This window comes from Monodelphis domestica, chromosome 2, assembly GCF_027887165.1.
Source record: "Monodelphis domestica isolate mMonDom1 chromosome 2, mMonDom1.pri, whole genome shotgun sequence".
In the NCBI taxonomy this organism is placed as follows: Eukaryota; Metazoa; Chordata; class Mammalia; order Didelphimorphia; family Didelphidae; genus Monodelphis; species Monodelphis domestica.
Window position 1 is genome coordinate 275,698,648 of NC_077228.1, and position 16,177 is coordinate 275,714,824.

At 35.1% G+C, this 16,177-nt stretch overlaps 1 protein-coding gene across 4 annotated transcripts in view; it reads left to right on the forward strand.

Annotated features, from left to right (window-relative positions):
• TBC1D22B (TBC1 domain family member 22B) overlaps positions 1-16,177 on the forward strand; it is a 137,366-nt gene that overhangs the window by 10,466 nt on the left and 110,723 nt on the right. The window contains exon 1 of one of the 4 annotated variants that reach the window (XM_016431029.2): positions 11,446-11,578. The exons of the other annotated variants lie outside the window; for them this stretch is intronic. Within the exon in view, the coding sequence (XP_016286515.1) occupies positions 11,538-11,578 (41 nt within the window). The 5' untranslated portion in view covers positions 11,446-11,537. Of the gene's footprint in view, positions 1-11,445; positions 11,579-16,177 lie in introns of those variants that run through there. 4 annotated transcript variants of the gene reach the window in all.

Genomic DNA, 16,177 nt, shown 5'->3' on the forward strand with positions numbered 1-16,177 from the left:
AGTAAAAATCGTCTGATATCTTTTGTTTTTACATTACCTTCATTTCTGAATATATTCTTCCCTCCTTAATAATCCAGAGAGCCAGCTGTTGTATCAAAAAATAAACAAGAGAACAGAACTAATTCTGCTGACCAACCAGCCCATCAAACTTGTGTGACAACATATGCACTTTCTATACCTGTAGACTTCAAACAAGGAAGGAAGATGCATTTTCTCATCTCTTCTTCAGGGTAAAGGGTGGTTACTATAACACTGATATTCCTAAAGCACAGTCTGAACCATTTAATTTTCCTGCTGAAGAAGCTCTTATAACTCCTTTTTGCCTCTAGGTTGAAATGCAGAATCCATTTTCAGCATTTAAAAGCCCTTCATAGCCTGACTCCAGCCTACCTTTCCATATTCATTACACTTTACTCACATTTACACACTAACTATTTTGTCAGACTAGGCTATTTGCTGTTCTTCTCACATGGCATTCCATCTCCTGTGTTCATGCCTTTGAAAAATTGCTACCTATGCCTGGAATGTACTCCTGACCTCCACCTCTTAGAATCTCTGACTTTTTTCAAGGCTCAATTAAAGTACTATCTCCCACATGAAGTCTCTTCTGTTTATCCCTTCTAGGAGCTAATGCCCTTCCACCACATCATTTTGTTTTTCTTACATTTACTTTTCCTTGTACATGCTATTCCCCAAACCCCACCCCAAACAGAATATAAGTTTGCGGCAGGGATGATTCATTTTTGATCTACATATTCCCAACTCCTTGCATAGTACCTGGCATACAGTAGATGTTTAATAAATGTCCACTGAATTAAAGAATTACTTCAAATTAAGTCATAATAAGCTCCTTATCATACCACCATTCCTATCAGTTATACAAGCAGTACTTTCTGAGTGTGTTGTCACTAAAACTTTAAACTCCATTTCTGTGAGATGGTTGTCTAGTTGGTGGATCTGGAACTGTTTGCTACTTAGATGACTAGGTTTCCTTTGTGTCCCAGCTTAACTGCTAAAGCCACACATGTATTTTTATTTCTAGGATAAATGAAATAATTCTTCTGCTTAGTTTTCTCTAGCAGCAGTTTAACTTAACCAGCATTTCTTGGTATATAATGGTTCTATTTCAGAACCTCTTGTAATAATTTATCTTTGGTTAATATTTTATTTTTGTGTTAGCCTATTTCTATACCCACATTTGTCATCTCTTAATTCTCATTTTATGTTTGATCTGCTATTAACTGTAACCATATGTTGTTTACCTCAATCACTCTGTACTATACAAACCCTTCCTATTCCCCAAATGTTGCTGCATGTTATTTTAGTCATGTCTGATTCTTCATGACCCCATTTGGAATTCTCTTGACCAGGATACTGGAATGGTTTGCATTCCTTCTCCAGCTTATTTTACAGATGAGAAAACTGAAGCAAACAGGGTTAAGGGACTTGGCCAGGGTCACATAGCTAGTTAAGTGTCTGAGACTAGATTTGAACTCAGGTCTTCCTGACTTCAGGCCCAGAGTTCTGTCCACTGGGCCACCCAGCTGCCTGTTTTTCAATTAACAAAACTTATTTTCTCTCTCACCCATCCCTTTCCTCAACTAAAAACAAAACCCTCATAACAGATATGCAAAATCAAGTAAAATAAACTCCCATGTTGTTCATGTCCAAAAATACATATATTTCAATCTGCATCTTGAATATATTACCTTTCTTTCAGATGGTGTAGGTAGTTGTATTCTTCCTCATCCTGTGAAATAATGTTGGTCGTATCAATTAGAGTTCTTAGTATTTCAAAGTTTTTGTCTTTATAATGTTATTATTATGGAAATTATTCCCTGATTCAGCTGATATAAGTCATGAAGGAGGCAATTTTCAAACCTGTTTATAAGGGTTCTCTAATTCCCTGTCCTGAATGCTGATTTTGACTAAATTACATTGTGTGTATCCTGATGGTTTTTTGTTTCAACCCTTGTTTTCAGTTTGTTGTTAGGTGTTTTGTAATCTATTTTCTCAAACAGTGGTGCAAAAATATGACAATTTTTATAACCAGTTTTACAGGTTTCCGTCAGACTTGCTATAGAAGTAAAACTGTTTTTTAGTCTATGAGTAATATAAATTATTAATGCTTATTACCTTCCTTTCCTAGGATAAGGCATATAATATAAGTTTTAGATGCTCGTGATTTTTTTGTGTTGCCATAACATCTAGATCTGTATTAGACCATTTAAAAATTCTAAATTAACATTTCAAAATAAGAACTGAATACCATTTGTTAGTCTAATTTCATATATGCATTAAGATAAATTTTTAAATATTTTCTTTCCAAGAAAACTGAGAATTTAACTTTTTAATTCATTGCTTCTTACTTCATTTTTGTCAACTGTAGAAGCTAAGATATTTATAGGTATCTTCTTGCACTGGTCTTCAGTAATTTGAACAACATCATTATAGTAAATCGACCCCTCACCCTTTGTATTAACTTACATTTACTTCAGTTGCATCTATGATCTCATCAATATGGGTAAACCATCCATACTTATCCTGTATGATGCTTATTCATATCTTTCCACAAATCTCTGTCATCACTCTACCGAAAGCATGAGAGGCCTTCATCTAAATCATTATTTCATAGATACTAGTGGGATGCTTAGGCTGTGTGTTAAACCCTCCTCTTGATACATGACCAGCCCACCTTCTTTTTCCATAGCCCACTTATAACCATCAGACACCTTTCCATTAACCTTTGAAGTATCCGTCATTTTGATTCTTCCAGGATTGTGGTGTTCCATAAATTGGAACCATGTAGCATCATTGGCAGAATGTGAGCTTTGGTGGCAGTAAACCATTTTGTATTGGCAAAAGCACTGTGTGGTTTCCCAAATGAAGCCCAATCTGTTCTCCTCCTATTTAATTCTGACTTCTGCTTGTTGTCCGTCGTTGGGGCCTATCTAACTTAGATGTACTGATGTACACCCATTGGTTGCCCATCCACTTGTTATTTCTTGTGTGGTCTTTTGGTCAGTTGTCTCCGACTGACCACGTCTTCATGTTCATTTAGTTTATTAAAAAGTATGGAGAATATCATACTAGATCCCACTGACTTATTCTTTGTTGACCACAAAAACCCATTTGATTTAGTAAGGTAAAATTCATTATTCAAGGCTCTTCCTATAAAGTATCTCCCATTCATGTTAAGATCATGACAAAATTTACTAATAAATGAAATTACAGAAGAAACTGTGTTCAATAATTCTCTTATCAATATTAAATGAGGCATTACTATAAGACAGGCTTTTGTCAAATATGTTTGCCATTGTCAGGGAGTAGTCCTTATGCTAACTTCAAATGAAAATGTCTTCTCTGTAAATGGTGTGGCACCTTAGCTTTCTATTTCTGGATAATTGATCTCTCTCTCTGCTTCAAGTCTCTCCCCTCTCCAATCTATTTTCCACACAGCTGCCAAAGTGATATTTCTAAAGCATGACTGACCATATCACTTTTCAGCTCAGTAAATTCTAATGTCTTTTTATCACAACAAATACAAACCCTTCTGCATATTTTTTGGGTTTTGTCTTACACAACTTTGCTTATTTTGTCAGTGTGACTAGAAACAAATTTCCACATAGAAATGTGATAATGCACACACAAAAAATTGTACTTAATTAACATAACATTTGTTACTCTTAGAGCTATATTTGATATTATACCCCTCAGGATTCAAGCTGTCTTTGTAAAGCTTTAATTGCATTAGCACCATATATTACTTTATCCATTCAAAATTTTCTTTAAAAACATTTATAAAAAATTCTGACAAAAAAATTCTTAACAAACACCAAATAAAAGAAGCATTTTCAAATAAAATGTAGAGTAGATAATGAGGATTATACATGAAACCAGTACTTTTCAAGTATATAATAAATTTAATGTTGCTCTCAAAGTTGTTTTGCTTGTCTTTTTCTTTCTGTACTATCTTTTATTTAAATAGATTTTAAAAATGCTTCAATGATCCACTTTTCTTCTTTTTTTGATAATTTAATTGCTATCTATCTCTTTTTCTTCCCCAAGTTCCCCTTCATTAAAAAACAAAAACCCCCTCATAGCAATTATGCTCAGTCAAGCAAAACAAATTCATGCATTGCTCATGTCTGAAAGCATATGTCTTATTCTGCACTTTGAGATCATTATCTCTCTATCAGGAGGTGAATAGCAGCATTTATCACCAGCACTCTTTAATCTGGTAGGTCATTCCATTGCTGAAATTTATTGAACCCTTTGCTGATGACTTTTATTAGATAAAGTCTTTGCTTAATTTTTCTCCCTTCATCCACCTCAATTCATATAAATCTTCCCAGATTTCCCTGAAACCATCTCTTTTGTAGTTTCTTATGACACAGTGATTCATATTCATATACAATAGTTTGTATATGTCTTCCCTAATTAATGGATATGCCCTTTATTTCCAGTTGTACATGTTGGAATTTTCCCCTTATTTCCTTATCTTTTTGGGGCTATCTGTCAGAAAGAATGGTCAGCTTAATAACTTTCAGGACTTCTAAAATGTTCTTCCTTCCACCAATAGTACAGCACCTGCTGTTCCACAGACCCTCCAACAATTATCATTTGCTTTTTTTTTTAATCATCTTTGCCAGTCTGATGAATGGGAAGTTGAACCTCAGTTGTTTTTATTTCTCTATTATTAATTTGAAACATTCTGATTTTAACTATATTGATCTTGTTTATGTAAAACTTTTGATTTTATGTAATCAGAATTATCCATTTTCTCTTCTTTTGTCCATTGTATCATTTGCTATGAATCCCTCCCAAATCCATAGCACTTGTTTGCTGTGACTCCCTCCTCAAATGATAATTGCAAAAATTATTTCCTGTTCCTTTAATCTGCTTATGATGAGGCCTTTTATAGCTAAATCATATCTCCTTTTAGAGCTTACCTTTACATATGGTATAAATGTTGATTATATCTAATTTTTGCCAGATTGCTTTCTAGTTTTCCTAGGTTTTTGTAGAATCGTAGCTTTTACCTCCATAGTTGAGAGATGTTAGGTTTCTCAAGCATTGTGCTATGTTCGGAAGTTATGTTCATTTACTTCTGTATGTTATGCACTTAATCTGTTCTAATTACCTACTTTTTCTATTTTTTAACCAGCACTAAATTTTTTTAATGGTAACTGTTTTGTATTGCTGGTAGACTCCCTTTTGTCCCACCATTTTTAATTTTTTCCCCTTAAGATTCTTGACCTTTGTTCCCCCTGATGAATTTTGATATTTTTTCCTAACTCTGTAAAGTGTTTGCTTATTGGTCTAGCATTGTTTAATAAATAATTTAAGTAGTATTATTTTATTTTCCCATAGTTATTTCTAGTACTATGCTCTGATAATGGATAGCCTTATCTTACCCCTGTCCTTATTAGAAAAATATGTAGCCTTTTGGCCTTGGTTTTATTGACATAAGTATTTAGGGATATAAATTTCCCCCTAAGTACTGTTTTGGCTGTATCCCCATAAATTTTTGTATATTGTCTTTTTGTTATCATTATCTTTTTTGGGGGGGGGGGTTATCATTATCTTTAGATTGTTTCTATGACTTATTCTTTTATCCAACCATTTTTAAAAAGATTAAGTTATTTAGTTTATAGTGAAATTTAATTTATACTTCAGGGCCCCTTTTTTGAATGTAATTTTTATTGTATTATGCCCAAAAAAAGATGCATTTAGTTTTTCTCCTTTTTTGCATTTGTTCGTTAGGCTTTTGTGCCTTTCTTCTTGGTCAGATTTTGTGAAGGTGCTATAACCATTGGAAAATTTTATATTCCCATTCAAGATTCTCCATAATTTTATCATATTTAACTTTTCTAAAATTCTATTCCTTGCCTTAATTTCTTTCTTATTTATGTTATGCTTAGATTTATCTAGATCTGAGAGGGTTAAACTGAGGTTCCCCAATATTTAAATTTTACTATTTCCTCCTATAACTCATTTAACTTTTCCTTTAAGAATTTAGATATTCCATTTGGAGCATATATGTTCAATACTAATATTAATTCATTGTCTGTGGTATCTTTTAGCAAAATGTAATTTCACTGTTTATCTCTTGTCTATTTTTTCCTTTGTCTGAAATCATGATTGCTACCTTTGCCTTTATTTCAGCTGAAGAACAGCCCCTTTTTAAAATTCTAGTTGCATCTTTCTGTTTCAAGTATGGTTTTTTGTAAACAATATGGTTTCTAGTCCATTCCACTATCCTTTTCCATTTTGTAGGTGAATGAATTTCATTTACACTCATAATTATATTAGTTAACTATATGTTTCCTGGCATATTTTCTTATACTTCACCTTCTCCTTTGAACTCTGTCCCTTCTTTCAGAATTTGCTTTCCTTTTAACCACTCTTTCCCTTAACCTTCCCTTCCTCTTATTCTATCCCTTCTCCTTTTTTCTTAAACCTTTTTCCTGTTCCCTCTGTTTTGGTTAAGACTCTGTAATGGACTGTGAGTGTATGTGTATTCCTGCCTCCTTGAACCAATTCAGATGAGAGTGATATTTGAATTGTTGCTAATTCCCCACTCTACCCACACCATTGTATAAACTCTCCCTTATGTGTCCTGTTTATGTGAGATAATTTTCCACTTTTTTTTTCTCTCCCCACCCTTGTATTCATCCTTGGAGATCATCCAAACATAATAGTGCCCTGACCCTCTGTCTAATTAGACTCTCTCTAAATCCCCTAGTCATGGTAAAGTTCTTGACATATGTATATCATCTCCCCGTATAAAAATTTAAACATTTTGACCTTTTTTAGTCCTTTATTATTTCTCTAATGTCTATTTTTGTTCTTGAGATCTGTGTTTGAATGTCAAATTTTCTCTTCAGCCCTTGTCTTTTCAAAAAGATTATTTAAAAGGCCTCTATTTCATTAAAGATCTTTTTTTCCTTCTAGTTTTACTGCATATGTTATTCTTGGTTGTAATCCTAGATCCTTTGACTTCTGGAGTATCGTACTCCAAAGCTTCCATTTCTTTTTAGTTATAGTTTCTAAATCTTATGTAATCCTGTACTTAAATTCTTTCTGACTGTAGTATTTTCTCCTTAATTGGGGAGTTTGGGGTTTTGTCTGTAATATTCCTGAGAATTTTCATTTTGAGGTTTAAATCAAAAGGTAACTTGTAGATTCTTTCAAGTTCTACTTTGCCTTCTGGTTCTAAGAGATCTGGGCAGTTTTCCTTTGTGATTTCTTGAAATATGTCTAGGTTTTCAGGTAGTCCAATGATTTTTTACATTCTTCATCAATCTATTTTCCAAGACATTTGTTTTTCCTATGGGATATTTCAGTCTTTTGGCTTTATTAATGTATTATTTCTTCATGTCTCATGAACATTAGCTTCCATTTAACCAATTCTAATTCTTAAGTATTTATTTTCTTTAGTAAGGTTTTTAATACCTCTTTTTCTAAGCTTTTATCATATCTTTCTTACATAACCCTCATTTCTTTTCACATTTTCCCCTTCCCCTTTTTTTGTTTGGATTTTTTAAAATCTTTTTTGTTTTTTTTTTAATCTCTTTTATTAACCTGTTTTGGAATTCTTATTGGGTGCGGGGCCATTCTGCATTTGTCTTTGAGGCTCTGCTTGTAGCTTTTTTAAAGTCATTGTTTTCTTCTATGCTTATGTAATGAGGTTCCTTGTCACTATAATAGTTTTTTATAATTTATGATTTTTATGATTCTTTGTTCAATTTTCAAACCTACTTCTTGGACTTTATGCTTATTTCTGAGGTAATATCTGGCCTGAACTTCTATCCTTTTATAGGCCTCTGCAGCTTTCACAGCTTAGTCTTGGGGACTGCAAGTTTTCAGTGCTCCCAAAGTGGTGCAATTCAGGGAGAAGCTTATTCATTAGCCTCCTGCTCTGAGCTTTGCAAGTTCTTGACCCAGTTTTAGGTCCTCTGATTGTGTATGCTTAAGTTTCAGTAGACTGTTGGACTCTATCATGCTTAACCTACTGGGAGGTTCTGTTGGTTCTAAGTGACTGATCTACTGGCTCCAATGAAGGCTTATGTGCTGGGCTAAATATTAGAATTAAATCACCTGCTCCTGGGCTCAGAGCCACACATCTACTTTTCTGTAACTTGTCCTGTACTCACCATTCAGTTAGATCTCACATTTGCTCAAGATTGCTCTACCCTGAGTCTGAGAACTGAAACTAGTTAATGTGCAACTCTCTAAAGGAAGGATTTTTTTTTCTTTGCTCCTGGCTAATATTCCCTTTATTACTGCCCTCACCTCATTGTTCCTTGTTCCCACTTTTTTCTCTTGTTGAGTTTGATGTTTAACTGCATCAAACTCTGTGTGCATGTTTTCAACTCTCCTTTGTCTAGTTCAGATGGAAGTGAAGTTCATATATGATACCTATTTCTCCTATCCATTCCCTCATGTTTGTATAGTCTTTTTCTTTCACCTGTTTTCCCTTTAAAATATATATTTAAAATATATATTTTCTTTTTTGTTTTTGTTATTTAGCCATTTTCAGTCATGTCTGAATCTTTTTGACCCCAGTTGGGGTTTTCTTGGCAGAGAAAGTGGTTTGCCAACTCCTTCTCTAGCTTTAAAAATAATGAACTCGAGGCAAATAAGGTTAAGTGACACAGCTAGTAAGTACCTGATGTCATATTTGAACTCAGGTCTTCCTGACTCCAGGCCTAGCATTCTACTGTATCACCCAGTTGCCCTTTCTTTCCTTACTTCACTAGTGGTAGTCTCTCGGTGACCGAGAATGACTATTGTCTTTGTGCAGTTTCATCTATGGTGTACCCTCATGTGACTTTGGAGTCCAAAGGCTGAGGCGCAGATTTTGTGGCACATGGGGCATGGAACTCCAGTTGTTATGGGAGGTGCGGTTGTGGCCTGGTGTTGGCATTCACGCGCATTCATGAAAATAAAGCATAATCACACTTAGATCCTCTGTTTTTCTTCTTCAACTCTTTCCCATAATTTGAAGATATTGGGATTTTTGAGAAGCCACTTCTTTTCTTTCTTATTAGAGGGTAAACAGATTGTCATCATATATTCCTTTATGGTGTTGCACTGTATTTTTCCCTTTCTAGGTTTCTCTTGTATGGTGAAAATTTTCTTAAGAATAATCATTTGGATAAATAAAGTCAAATTCTCCAAGTCGGGTATTTAATTAGGTTTTATTTTATTATTTTATTTAAAGAAGACTAAGTCCTCCAACAAAGTTGGACCCTTGAGTAACAGGAGACCCAGAGCACTGGGAGGAACTGTCTTTTATACTCTTAGAATGAGATTCTGATTTTTCCAACAAATACACAAGATTATCACAAGACTGATCATCCTTCAAAGGTGTTACTGTTAAGAGTGGTTGCCTTAAACTGTGACCGCGAAAATATGGTTTCAAGACAGTGTCTTGAGTTAAATAAAAAATAAGGTGATCGCTATGGGAAAAATTCCCAAATATGAAATACCCAAGTCAGCTGGGTTTTATGGAGATTTTAATTAATACAAATTAAGGAATTAATGAAAGGGAGAAAGAACACGAGGAAATAATGAGAAAAGGGCTAGGCCAGCCTAGGCTTAAGCCTTAAAAAGAGACTAAGTCAGTCTTTTATCAACTCAGATCCTTCCAAGCAAAACTCTAGTGTTCAGAGAGACTCTCCAGTATAGCTCAGGAAGCTGAACTAAGTTTAGACACCGAGAGAGAGGCCAGCCTCCAATTCAGCTCCATAGCTGAATTTCCTTTCAGAGGCCTTCTGACCTCCTTTTAAAAAGAATTTTCTCCTATGTCTCCTCTCCTAAGTTTTCACATCTACCAATCACAGTAGACCTTTTCACAGGACTGACCATTCTTAATTCACATCTTGTTATCACCTTCTCTGGGTAAACTAAAACCTCATACCTCTTGCTAAGCTTGCTTGAACTTTTAGTGATTAATTTGACCTTCATAAGTACTTAGCATCTTTTTGTATTAGATCTAAAAATAGACCCAGCTTAAGGGCTTGGCCTCACTATAAGTATAGGTTAAGTACTTTTTCATTGTTCAGTAAGGAGTTTACAACTTTATCTTCCCCTAAAGTATGCCTAAGTATGGGTGGAGTAATTTTAAAGTTCTCACATACATTCCTGACTAAGTACCTCCATTGTTTAAAATGGGGAATAGCCTTAACCAAATGTTCTGAGGTAGAGTCTGAGAAATTTTAAGATTCACAAAGGACATAGTCACACAGTAACAATGCTCATTGGTCAGTTCATCTAGGAAACAACTCATATTTGTCCATAGGTTAGGTCATGTAGGAAGTACCCCTTATTTGGTGAGAGACGTCTTTTGGTGGTGGTCAGGGGAAGAAGGATATTACTTGGCCCACTTACTCCAGATAAGGATGGGTGGTGATGATCAGTTCCATATCTGATTATGAAACTCAAAAGTCAGGCATCCTGATGTGTAATGGATCACAAGTTAGGGTGCCTGATACATTTGCATCTCATAGATTCTGTTTAGCTATAGTCTTTTCATGAAGAATGCTTGGAAGTCCTGTTTTTTATTTGAGGTCCAATTTTTCTCCAGTAGGATTTTACTTAATTTTCATGGGCAATGTATCCCCTCACCCCCCTTTCTTTTAAGTTTCTGTGTTATCATGTTCCAAGCTATCCTCTATAATCTAGTGGTAGCTGTTAAGTCATGTCATCCTGATCCTTAGTACTTGAATTCTTTCTTTCCTACTTTGTTGCTTGCAGTATATATTTTTAAATGTGGAAGCTCTGGATTTAGGGTTTTGCTTTGCTTGTGTGTTTCCTTTTTAAGGTATCTTTAAAGAAGTGATGGGTAGGTTCTATTTTCACTTTGCCCTCAGGTACCAGTAGTCCCAGACAGTTTTCATTTATGATTTCTTGAAATACAGCATGCAACATTTCATTTTTTTATAATAGCTTTTGGGTAGTCCAATGATTCTTACATTCTCTTTAATTGACTTATTTTCCAGGTCAGTGTTTTACATTTTTTTTCATTTTTTTGGTCTTTTGGTTTTATCATATTTCTTATTGTCTCCATGCACTCATTGATTTGTGTTTGGTTCACTGATTTTTAGTAAGTCAATAACTTGAGTAAGATTTTGAGCCTCCTGTATTAAAAGCTTTTCATTTATCTTCTAACCCATTCTTTAACTTTCTCATTTAATTTATAACATTCTTTTTAAAAAATCTCTTTTTTCATTTCTTCATGAAATTCTAATAGACTTTGTTGGGAAACTATACCTGTATTTGAGATTCTACCCATAGAGACTATGGACATATGCTCTTCCTCTAGGTCTATTACTAAATGTTCTTAGATCCCTAAAATTTCTTAATTTTCAATATTTTCTTCAGTATATTCATATTTCTAGATCTAATTCCTAAACTAAGACTTTTTGTTTGGGACAGATTCCAACTGCTCTTGCAATCTTCTTGGATAGGTTAATGGACCCCCATCAACTGGGATCTTGTGGCCTTCCCTTCGCTGCTGTCTGCTCTGTATGGAGTGCTGGCAGGCTTCAGACTTGTTTGTATCCTCTAGGTAAGAGCACTAAGTGAGCTCTCTAAAGCCATTAGGATTGGGTCATACCTTCTTGCTGCAAAATTCCAGAGTCCCATGAATACTGATCACTGTCCTCTGCTTCTTTTCAGTCTTTGTAATCCTTAACTATCCTAGGGCCTCATAGAGAACTCTGGTCTAAAGTGATCAAACAAGGGGGTGCATGCCTTTAGTATACCCAACCATATTGTGATGTAATTAGAAAATGTTTAACAAAGCAAATAAAAATACATTAAAACAAAGATAATATTCCATTTCAAAAGTAAGTTAATATGCAGTCCACAGGGATTCTTATTTACAGAGTAGTGGCCCTGTTCCTATTTGAGTTCAAATTGCTTCTCTGGTATTCTGGTTCCTGAATGATTGCTTCCTGACTTGAGCACTCTCATGCTTGCCCCCAACCTACCCTCCAACTAGGCTCCTGTCTTAGTGCCAGTAGGCAGTAAGTAGGCTTCTGACTATTTAATCTAGGCTGGATGAAGCTACTCATGGTAGTTTATTTCTTTTTTTTTTTAATATACTCTTCATTCTGGCACACTTTTTTTTATCCTTACTGGAATACATAATGTTGAGATTTGAGCTATTATGCTCCTATTCAACCTACTATCATCTTAACCAATATCTCTATATAATACCAAGTACTTCCTACCTTTGCAGCTCACCTGCAGACCATATGTCCTATCTTTTCAATCCATAAACATTTTTAAAGCACAGTGCCAGGCACTCTGTTAAGTGCTGGGGATACAGAAAATAGTAAAAACACAGTTCCTGCCCTCAAGGAGTTTACATTCTAATGGGAGAGAAAGGATTGAAACAATTATCTCAGTATAGGTCAGTTGCTCTTCAATCATATCAGACTCTATGTCTATTTGGGTTTGGGTTTTTTTGTTTTATTTTGGGGGGGGGGGTAAAAATACTGGAATGGCAGCAATACAGTGATCCAGGTCAATTCTGAGGAACTGAAGACAAAGAAGGCTATCTACATCCAGAGAAAGAATTGCTGGAGTAGAAATGCAAAAGAAAGCATATGATTTTCCACTTATTTATTTGTGTATATGTTTGGGGGTTTGGGTTTTATAGGATTATTCATGTATAAAAACATTTTATAGATGAGGAAAATTAGGTAAACAAGGTGAAGTGACTTACCCAGGGTCATACAGATAAGTACAGTATAAATGTGAGGTAATCTCTGAGGGAAGGAACTAATGAGGGTTGGGGGAGATTATGAAAGGCCTGTAGAGGGGAGAATTAGAGCTGTGTCTTTAGGGAAGCCAAGTCTTCAGGGAGTTGAGAAGGTAGAGCAGTTTCATGATTTTGGAAATATAATATGTTACTTCTCTTATGAATATGGTAAACTCCTGCATGGCCTCCAAACAATTTCTCAGACATAAAATTGCATCTCCTATAATATTGCATCACCATCTCTTTACCATTTCTTCTTAATCAACACTCCCTCCAGCATGAAGCCTCTCCTGATTTCTCTTTCCACCAGAGGGCTAGAATTTCTCCTTCCTCCCTCCCTGCATCCTATCATTGTACATAGTAAGAGCAAAGTTGTAATGATCTGCTGAGAAAGACTTGGCTACTGTAATAATGATCTAAGGCAATTCCAAAGGTGTGACAATTAAAGTAGTGGAAGCCATAAAAGAGTGTTTTTCTTAAATTGTGACCACAGAAATATGGTTTCAAGATATTATCTTGAGTTAAATCAAATATAAAGTGGTCACCAGGGAAAAATTCCCAAATATGAAATATACCCAAGGCAGCTGGGTTTTTATGGAGATTTTAATTAATACAAATAAGGAATTAAAGAAAGGGAGAGAAACAGAATAAGAGGGAATAGTAGGAAAAGGGCTAGACCAGCTTTGGCAGCCTTAAGGCTTAAGCCTTAAGAGAGAGATTAGTCAGTCTTTTATCAACTCACCACAAGATTTTTCCAAGCAAGACTTTAGTGTTCAGAGACCCACCAGTTCAGCTTTGGCCAGCTCCATCTCCAGAGAGAGTTCTCTGAGAGAGAGTCCCTTGCTCTCAGCTTCTCATCTCCTTTTAAAGAGAATTTTCTCCTATGTCACCTCCCCTAAGTTCTCACATCTACCAATCACAGTATACGTTTTCTAAAGGACAGACCATTCTTAATTCACACCTGAGTAGACTAAACTTTTGAGTAATTCACACCTGAAAAAACCTCTGAGTAAGTTCTCACCTCTTTGTCACTTTAAGTTTACAAGTTGCCTGACCTCATGGGTACTTAGCACCTTCCTAAAAATAGACTTAGCTTAAGGCTTTTGCTTTACTATAAGTATGAGTTAAGTACTTTTTCATTGTTCAGTAAAGAGTTTACAACTTTATCTTCCCCTAAAGTATGCTTAAGTATGGGTGGAGTAGAGTTCTCACATTCCTGACTAAGTCCCTTCATTGTTCAAAGTGGGGAATGGTCTTAACCAAGTGTTCTGAAGTAGGGTCTGAGAATTTTTAAGATTCACAAAGGGCTTATGATGAAAAATGTTATCCATTTCCAGAGAGAACTAATGAAGTATGAATGTAAATTGAAGTATATTTTCCTTTATTTTTTTGCTTTTTTTTGTAATATGGCTAATATGGAGATACATCTTTCAAGATTTCACATATACAAGTGATATCAAATTACTTATCTTCTTAGTGGTGGATTTGTGAGAAGGAAGGATTTCTGAATTTAAACTTTAAACTCAGTAACTATCTTGTCTCAGTCTTTTCTGACCAAGAACCCATTCAATAACATTTAAATGAAATTAATCAAAAATGTAATTTTTTTTGTTATTGCTGTTTGTTTAATGGAAAATTTAAAAATTTTTAAACTGGAAATTCACAGAGAAAGGAATTGAATGATTCCTACCCTAAAGGAGTTTACATCCTATTGGAGTGAATGATTCCTACCCTAAAGGAGTTTACATCCTATTGGAGTGAATACTTCTAATGAGTTTCCATCTAGCTTCTACTTGAAGTCTTCCAGTAAACTGAAACCCAATACCTCCTGAGGCAGGCTATTCTGCTTTTCGGCATCTTTAATTATTAGATAATTTTTCCTTACATTAAGCTGAAATTTATGTCTCCAACTTTATTATTTTTTCACATAATATTTTTTCCTTTAAAAATTATTATTTATGGGGGCAGCTGGGTGGCTTAATGGATTGAGAGTCAGGCCCAGAGATGGGAGGTCCTGGGTTCAAATATGACCTCAGACACTTCCCAACTGTGTGACCCTGGGCAAGTCAGGCTTAACCCCCATTGCCTAGCCCTTACCACTCTTCTGCCTTGGAACATACATAGTATTGATTCTAAGATGGAAGGTAAGGGTTTAAAAAAAAAAGTTATTACTTATTTAGACACTGCTTTTACTACATATAATGATCTAGATCTCATTTCACTTTGTATAAGTTCATATAGATCTTGCCATATCTGTCTGAAGCCACTCCCTTAAATTTTACTTTTTCCATTCTTTTTACTTTGTTTTATTGCTTCTTTTTAAATTATTTTTAATTTTTAATTGAATTTCATTTTTTTCACTACATGTAGAAGCGACTTTTGACAATTGTTTTCTGACATTTTACAATTCAGACTCTCCCTGCCTTGCTGCCCTGCCTCCCTGAGGTGGTAAATAGTATGATATAGGTCATATTAGTGCTTTCTTGAAATACATATTTCCACATTCCCCATGTAGTGTCTGAAGTAACATATCACATATACAATGAAAAACTCATGAAGGAAATAAAGCGAAGAAAACAAGCTTTGATCTGCAGTCAGATTCCAACAATTGCTTCTTTGGCTGTGGTTAGTGAAATAACAATATTAATTTGGAGGAGTTTAGGATAGAAAACAGATAGGAATTAACATTTAAATATTTTTGCATTTATTCAACAGAGTAGGTTTGGGAAAGGAGGGGGAGGGAGAAGGAGGTTTTACAACTTAATCCCTTAGTTTAAAACTACTAACTAATAATCCTATCTTATCTTATCCTAAACTCCTAAGGGCCAGTCCAACAGAAAGTGCAGAGATCTTACATATAGAGTCTTTTGCCAAGTAGAGGCTGGAGTCCAGATGAGGAGTCCTAGATGGTCTAGAGAATGAATGGAGCTCCCAATCTTTCCCTTGGTCCATCCAAGGGTAATTGGGACACACCTATCCATTCTTGTCCAGAGGGCTGCTTGAAGGATGATCCAGAGTTGTCCACAGGAGCACAGATCAGCAACTACCAGCTTCTTTGTTAGCCACAAACCCCCAAGTGAAGTCCAACAGTCTCCTCAACAGTTTGGAACCTTTCCCTTGCCAGATCTGAAGGTTCTCTGGGATTCTGTGTCTCATGGCCTGCCTGACAAATCCTTTTAACTCATCTCTATGGTCTCCCCTTTGCACAAAGCCTAAATCATGTTGAAAACACTATTTTGGCATTTCTGCATTACTTACAAATTACCTAAACTAAGATATCTACCCAAAACAACAAACCGCCTACACTCAACTATCTTAATCTATCTAATACTAACCTATTCTAGGGATTTTATCAAGGAAAGGGGAAAAAAGGAATTAAATAATGAAAAATATAAATTT